At 35.6% G+C, this 7,613-nt stretch overlaps 1 protein-coding gene across 2 annotated transcripts; it reads right to left on the bottom strand.

Annotated features, from left to right (window-relative positions):
• Nucleotides 1–1,984: 1,984 nt before the first annotated feature.
• LOC135167974 (ras-related C3 botulinum toxin substrate 1-like) lies at nucleotides 1,985–7,530 on the bottom strand. Of its 2 annotated transcripts, none has more exons than XM_064131735.1 (4): nucleotides 7,281–7,523; nucleotides 6,534–6,669; nucleotides 5,843–6,179; nucleotides 1,985–5,618 (listed from the first exon to the last, which is right to left on the bottom strand). In XM_064131735.1, exons 2-4 carry the CDS (start codon nucleotides 6,647–6,649, stop codon nucleotides 5,484–5,486), a joined length of 588 nt encoding a protein of 195 aa, XP_063987805.1. In that variant the 5' UTR covers nucleotides 6,650–6,669; nucleotides 7,281–7,523; the 3' UTR covers nucleotides 1,985–5,483. The 2 variants fall into 2 exon arrangements, with proteins under 2 accessions (XP_063987805.1, XP_063987806.1); XM_064131736.1 differs by having other exon boundaries at nucleotides 5,592–5,732; nucleotides 7,281–7,530.
• Nucleotides 7,531–7,613: the final 83 nt, after the last annotated feature.

The following is a 7,613-nucleotide window of genomic DNA, read 5'->3' as shown; positions in this document are numbered from 1 at the left end:
TCCACAAGATGGCTGAAAAAAACAAGGAGAAATGTAGTTTTATTTTGACTTCAGTCTCCAGTGTCTGAAATGATTCGTTGTTAATCCTCCCTGACACATGTGGACTTCTTCGAGTAGCTGCAGAATTAATCCCAATGGACGATAAAATCTCCTGAACGATTGTGTCTCGGTAATTCCCAATTTCCTCAACGACAATGTTAACGTTTGGCTGAATAATTTTTCTTCCTTCTTTTGTCGTCAGCGGTCAAGAGGTCAAGATGCCTCACTTGACTGTGACAGAGTTAATCCACTGAGAAAGAAGATATTATTCTGCCAATCATATTTATTTCCAACACCTGACTATTCAAAACTTCCATTGGACAACTTGTTTTTAATTTTTTCCAGACGTTTTTTCACTGAAAGAATTATTATTTATTTTCAGTGTTAAATTATTGACGTCCCCTCCCTTTGGATGCGAACAAGATGGACGAGACCTCAGGTAAACGACAGAATGAATAATCATAAATAATTAAGAATATATATTTCATTAAATATCACTTTTCTTTTCCTCCCAAATCTAATCACTCGAGGGGCTCTTCACATTATTGTTATCATTATTTTTATCAATTAATTGGATCCCTTATGTGATCGCTGTATGAAGGCCACGAATTTCTCGTGACTCAGCACCTCTCGCAACCTTATCCTTAACCGTACGTTAACCAGTGCCTCACGCCATTGGCCGGAAGGAATTTTTTATAACGATAAATGTAAAACGGATTTACAGATTATGTTAACAAGGCTGAAGAGCCCCGGGCGATCGCCGGACGGAAGCTTCTTGCGACGAATTCCGTCAGAAATAATAATAAGACTGTACCTGTCGTAATTAAGAGGAACTGGAATACAAGTGGCTGCACGAATTTTTTTAATTGTGTCTTTCTCTCTCATTATTATTTTATCAATAAAACGGTCTTAGCGACTCGACGATTTAATGATTGAGTCGATAACGTAAGGTCGTAAGATAAAAATTGATAAGGAAAATTATCATATTTTATTTATAAGGCTCAGTTGGAAATGCTAATGATCTTGATGCATGATGACCACGATATTTAGTTTAGATGTTCCTTTGGAATCACGTTCAGTACCCGGTACTTCACCGGGTACCAACCATATGGAGTAGTTCGACTTTTTATTGAAGCGATAAGGTGATTCTTAGGCGTTTCGTAAGAGCACATCTAGGACAGTCGATAGCCGAGGAGTCACGCTTGCGTCAAACGTCGCGACATGATTTTAATGATTGTCGGTGATGTGAGTTGGAGATGATATTAACAGCTTCAACTCTTCATTTAAGTTGAAGACACGAAAAATTGAAATATCGAGTCGACTCGTTTCCCTGAAATTTATCGAGCCCCGATGATTTTCCTCCAATTTGTACAGAAAACGTCGGTTGAACGGATATTTGTTAAGGTATTTCCACCATTGACGTCAAGAGTAAAGACACGAGAATTTTTCCTTTCCTTGGAAGACCGATAAGATAAAAATAAAACGTTTTATCGAATACTCAAGCGTTTCTAACCTCAAATAACCCCCCCCAATGACGCTGGAGAGCCCCACCACGTCATCGCGCCGAGGAAAATACCTTGAAAGGACGTTTTCTGTCTCTTGTAAAGAGACTCGCGAGCTAGAAAACAGCGCAGGTTCTCATTTATCTCTAAATCCGGACCCGAATCGATCTGAGCCTCTCGTTCTGAATTACCCCGAAGTGGGCCATGACCGGAAATGCCGAAGAGTCAGTGGGTTTTCGGTAGACGTTCACCATATTCCAGGGATGACTCGTAAAACCTACTAACAGCGACTCGAATTGACTCACGTCCGCCATCTTTGGAGATGGCATTCTTGCATCAGCTGGAAGATGCACGTCATCATTGGTCTCAGGACTGGGCAGGAGTTGAGGAATTTTTTTTTTTTTCAGGAAATTCGAAGGGGTACAATAATTGTGACACAGTAATGACCGTTTACAATGTATATTTTAAAAAGTTTCATCTTGAAAATACATATAAATAAAAAATAAATGCATCCTAGTAAGTTTACAGAACATGCATTCGTTTTTGTGAGATTATTCATTAGCATTTGTAATTCGTTTTGGCTCTCAGTGAGAATAAAACTAAAACTAAAAGTGAATATTGAAATTTAATTTCCAGTTCATTTTTTCAATTCGTTAAAATACAAAATTAGGCAGTATGAGAGGACTCGAACGTTCATAATACTAAGTTGGAATTTATCAAACGGAATCACAATAACTATGGCGAATGATTGAGAAAATTTCTCATGAAACATCACTAGTCATCCCATTAGCTGCCTCACACGAACAAACTGACGAATCGAAGACGTTTTATTAAATAGACAAATAAAAATTCACATTTTTTTATTCATCTCAAATTAACTCTTTTTGTGCTAAAAACTCAAGTGTATTCAGTTATCCAGTGACGTATTAATTTGAATATTTTTTTTTTTCATTCATCATTTTTATAATCATCGGAGCGACCACAGTTAGAATGGCAGCTGTTAATCGACAAACTCAAACAACTTAATTACGATAAAATAAAATTGAGAAGCAGCTTCATTCTGACTAGAATAATTCATGATTCACTCATTTATCTATGGTATCATCTCTAGTTTTTACGTATTTATAAAAGGAAATTAAAATTAATTGTCATGAGTATGTAACTTTGGTTCATTAGCAATTCTGCATAAGCATTTTAATTGATCGTGGTTACTCCAATGACATTAATAAATGATCATAAATTTAATAAATTTTTCATGCATCCAGAGAAGTGATTCACTTCAATGAAATAAATTTTTCATCTTTGATGTGAATTTTCGTTAAATTAATGACTTATCGAACGCTTCAAACGTTCCAACCGAACAAATCAATGAATTTATTTATCATTCATTGTTTTTATTATCTAATTTAGTTAATAATCCTCGAATTAATCACTCGTCTCCTTCATTCCACGAAATAATCCGAAAATTGGGGGATAATAAACTTATTTGATTCAAATGTGTCACTTCGTCAGGGGATAATTCGATTAGAAAACATTCAGTTAAGAAAAATCAAGTGTAAAGCACAAATAATTTGATAATTCAGTAGCTCCTACCCCCTAATGAGCAGTTATCTAACTTATGACACTGCCTCCATTGACTCATCAACATTCTTAAATAAATCCACTACTTACACTAAAGAAATGTATCGTGTTAATGATTTGATACGATAAATTCATACTTTTTTAGTCTAATTACAAGATAATGCTTTCTGTTTCATCAGTCTGATCTATAAAATTTTTTAAATTCTCAGTTTGGTATCAGGAGAGGGAATTGATAGATCTCTTTCATATAAGTCTGAATATACTTTTTTTGGAGGTCTGGGAAGAGCACCAAATTTCATTCCTCTCCTAACTCTAACTTTTTGTTCTCAAATGAAGGAAAAAACTGTAATGCTCCATAAAACGTGAATAAAACGAAATTATCATTGTCGTAAATTTTTGATTCGTATGGATCATCCAGGATATCCAAGTGTTCATAAATTATTTAATGCTCACGAGAATCTTTTCAAACAATCACCGTTTCCAAATAAATAATTGAAATTATTTAAATTCCTTATTAGCGTAACACGGACTTCCAGTGAGAAACTGAATGTTATTAAATTATTTTTCCAGACGAAAAATATTTTTTAACAGTTCAGTGCTGATATTAGAATTCAGACCTCCGAAATTTAAATAGTAAAATGAGTGCAAAAGCAGATCAATTTTCTCGCAGATTAATTAGTACTCGGATATCCCCAGACGATAAATGATATGAAAAAGCCGACAATTTAGTCAAATCATTGAAATTCAGAAATACAATTATTTCTCTATGCTACATTATATACATTCAAATAGCATTATTATGCCTCAATATTTCAATATTATTACAATATCTCAATATTTCAATTCTTTCATCTCCTGTTATTCAATTTTCATTAAATTTCGCACGGGAATTGTATAGAATATGTCATCTCTCATTAGATATCAATAAGGCAAAAGAGTGAAAATATCATTCACATCAATTTGCATCTCTAAGCATTTTGTTTTTTAAATATAAAAAAATAGCATGTTTTCAAGTACAGGAATATTAATTCACTGTTGAGGTACCTGAAACTAGCTCAGCCAATCGTATCTCACCGTTATAATATCATTGTTCATCTGTAATGCCTGAGCTCATGGCTTAACCGTGACCCAATGGATCCAGAGTATTTTGAGAAATTAATTAATTATTTAATTAATTTTACAATTGTCGGGGAAAGATTTGAGTTCATTTTTTTTCCTCATCCCTTATAATCTATACAAACGTCGTTGTTTTTTATTTTTAAATTGCCATGAATATTCGTTCAATGTTCCCATTGTTCACATTAGGTCTAGAAACAACTGTTTTTGATTGAGTGGTATTTTTTAATCGTTGAATTTGAAGATAGTGGCGTAGTTACACTTGAGTAATTGATAATCGTCCGTTTAAATACAAAAATAATTGTAATAGAGAAAAATCTCAAACGTCGAGAGGTACTTTTAGGTCTGATTCTAGGTGCTAAAGTCCAATGACAAGTTTAATATTGAGACAATTCGATGATTTATCAAGTCTTTTCTAATGATCATTGTCATGTGGCAGTTATGCTCCCATGAGTGCAGTCTTTTTGGTGAGTGAGGGCTGAGGATGTCATGGACATGTCATTTGACAGTGGGGGGCTGTGAATTTCTTTAGAAAAATCGAGGAAGTGCTTCAATGTCATTGAAACAAATCTTGATATGCTCATGACATCCTTGAGTTGATTTTAATGTCGGTATTGTCTCGAAATAATCGTTCTTCTTTCGTTATCGAATTATTTATTTCTCCTATGGCACGTTTGTTGCATCCAGAGAAATGTTTTTTGAATCAGCAATTTTTTTTAATTAAAAAAACGCGTTTTTCGGTCGTTTAATTGAAGGAATTCCATAAAAATCAGCAGATGGAGTGGTTGTAATCATCAAAAAAAAATCTATAGGATTTTATTTGCTTCAGACTTCACTTCTCCGGATGCACAAGTGAAATAAATGATGTACAACACGAAACAAGAGGCTCTTAGAGAATATAAAATTGTGCAAATACAATTGTGCACGAAAATTCATTGTACGGAAGATGACGGAAATGGAGATTCCCACGAGATTTGATAATTACTATCACGTAATTGTCAATTGATCCTCAATCACTGGTTGAGGTGTTGAATGAAAAATCATTCGTCAAGTATTTTAAAAAATTGTTAGTTGAAATGTGTCAATTTGAGTCGGACAGCTTCCAACAGTAAATTTTCAACTTTGCAAGGGAATTGACTGAACTCATTAAACGATTGAATTGTTGATATTTCCTCTGCCCGTCGTCTTCAACAATATTCTTTTAAAATATACTCTAAGATGGTGGCTTGAGGGCTATATATACCTTTACAACATGACGCATCTTCTTTGACGGCGCTTCTGGGGCTCTGGAAGGAGGACAGCTCTGACTGCTTCCTCGAACACATTCTTCAGGCCACGCTGCGTCAGGGCTGAGCATTCCATATACTTGCCGGCACGTATCTGGGAAACATGAGGGAGTGAGTGAGTGAATGGGATTGAATGAGGCTTTTGACTCTAGACATGTGCCCGAATCATTTCAAGTGTCACTTGGCTTTGGAAAAATTCAATTCGGGGCTGAAAAATATTCTCAAATGACCAACTAAACGAATAAATACTACATAAATTCACAAAATCAATTAATTCCATTCATTTTCCAAACATAACCTCAATCTCCCACTACTCACTTTATTCGCTAATTTTTGTCCTTGCTCCCTTTTTATCGCACTCAATCCCTGCTCAGCCAGGGCAGTGAGTGTCTCCCGATCATCGCGCAAATCAATTTTTGTACCAACGAGTATCATAGGTGCGTCAGGGCAGTGATGTTTTATCTCCGGATACCACTTGCTCGTGACATTCTCAAAGGACGATGGACTCGTTACCGAGAAACATATCAGGAAAACATCTGTCTGAGGATAGGATAATGGGCGCAACCTGTCATAATCCTCCTGACCAGCAGTGTCCCACAGGCCCAGGCTAACTGGTATGCTATCTACCACCATTGGTGCCGAGTAATTGTCGAATCTGCAATTGTCATTTTCATGAATCACTGGGAGAACGTCGAGAAACGGGCAAAAAATCACATCGCGATAAATAACTTCCTGTGGAACACTCATGACATGTCACTGAACTATTATTAGATACCCCTAGTAGTTCATCTCATTCGTAAAAAATTAAGGGGTGGAGGGAGGAAGAGGGAGGGAGGGAAATATAAATGTCAGGATTTACAGAAATGGTGTGAATAATAATCTCAGGGGATAAAAATTATTTGTGATTGATTTTTGGGGAAATTCAGAGTTTGCAGGTTCGATTAGAAGTTTCTGGTGTTCTGGTCAAGGTCATAAACAATTAATGATGTAGATAATTATTTTTACTCACACTGTAGGCACATATTCACCAGGAAAACTGTCTGTCGTGTACGATATCAACATACAAGTTTTTCCTACAGTTCCATCTCCAACGACAACACATTTTATTGGCCTCCCTGAGCTCATAGTGATGATTCCGATGATTTCTGGGTGAATAATGGAGACAATAAATAAAGACGAGTTTTCATGGGCTTCGTTAAAGATCAGAAAAAGGTAATAGGGGGATGAATGATTATTTGGCATTTATTTACGATTTTTTAGAGGGTATTTTTAGTTTTGATTGTTGAGACGAGTGAGACGAGCTCTTGGGACTTTACGATTGAAAATAAATAGATAAATAGACAGGAAAAAGGCATAATAATGTTAATAACTATTGATTTAGTATAAAATTTTGTAGGGGGAAAGGGAAACAAAAAAATCATTAAGGAGTGATTATTCGTGGGCTTCAACTCAAAAAACGTCGGGAAATAGCACTAATTTTCCATAAATAAATTAATAGATGAGAATAACAATAAAACACTGTCAAACTGACGAGTACTGATTAATTGGAATTAAATTGGTGTTTAATAGGGAAATGTTAAGACATCTGTTCGTACGTTCAATACCCCAAAATTGTCAAAGCTGATTGAGTGTTGAAAAACAGGGGAAATAAACAATCGAGTGATGAATAAAAAATGAAACTTCATGCATGAATAATCTCGCGGTTGAGTAAAAGCCAAAGGAATACGTCAACATTTCTAACTGAACAAATATTCACCTTTTATTGGGCGACGTCCTCCCTCGTACACAAAATCTGTTTACACAACCTCAACCCTTTGGTGTTGACTTGAATTAATGAGTCGATGTATTCCCCACTCAGTGAAAATTAAAGTATTTCCAAAAAAACTATTGAACTCAATGTCAAATGATACCGTATTTTCTCAATTTCTCCCTAAATCACACGTAAATTGTAATCATCGCCATGATGGTGTCGCGATATTAGTCGGCATGAAATGAGGAAATGGGAGTTGGTGTTGATCAACAGATGGCGTCAGTGGCGTTGTCCAAGTGACCCCCTAGTTCCTTAGCCTGCGGGGGGTCGCAAATGGAA

This window comes from Diachasmimorpha longicaudata, chromosome 12, assembly GCF_034640455.1.
Source record: "Diachasmimorpha longicaudata isolate KC_UGA_2023 chromosome 12, iyDiaLong2, whole genome shotgun sequence".
NCBI classification, from domain to species: Eukaryota; Metazoa; Arthropoda; class Insecta; order Hymenoptera; family Braconidae; genus Diachasmimorpha; species Diachasmimorpha longicaudata.
The sequence above is the reverse complement of the archived record's forward strand: the minus strand, read 5'-3'. Positions and strand labels throughout refer to the sequence as shown.

Coding starts and splice junctions, on each gene's coding strand:
- LOC135167974 (XM_064131735.1), bottom strand. CDS start 6,649: ATGAGCTCAGGGAGGCCAATAAAATGTGTTGTCGTTGGAGATGGAACT. Junction 6,180..6,533: donor GGTGAATATGTGCCTACAGT/GTGAGTAAAAAT, acceptor TGACAATTGCAG/ATTCGACAATTACTCGGCAC. Junction 5,619..5,842: donor GACAAAAATTAGCGAATAAA/GTGAGTAGTGGG, acceptor CATGTTTCCCAG/ATACGTGCCGGCAAGTATAT.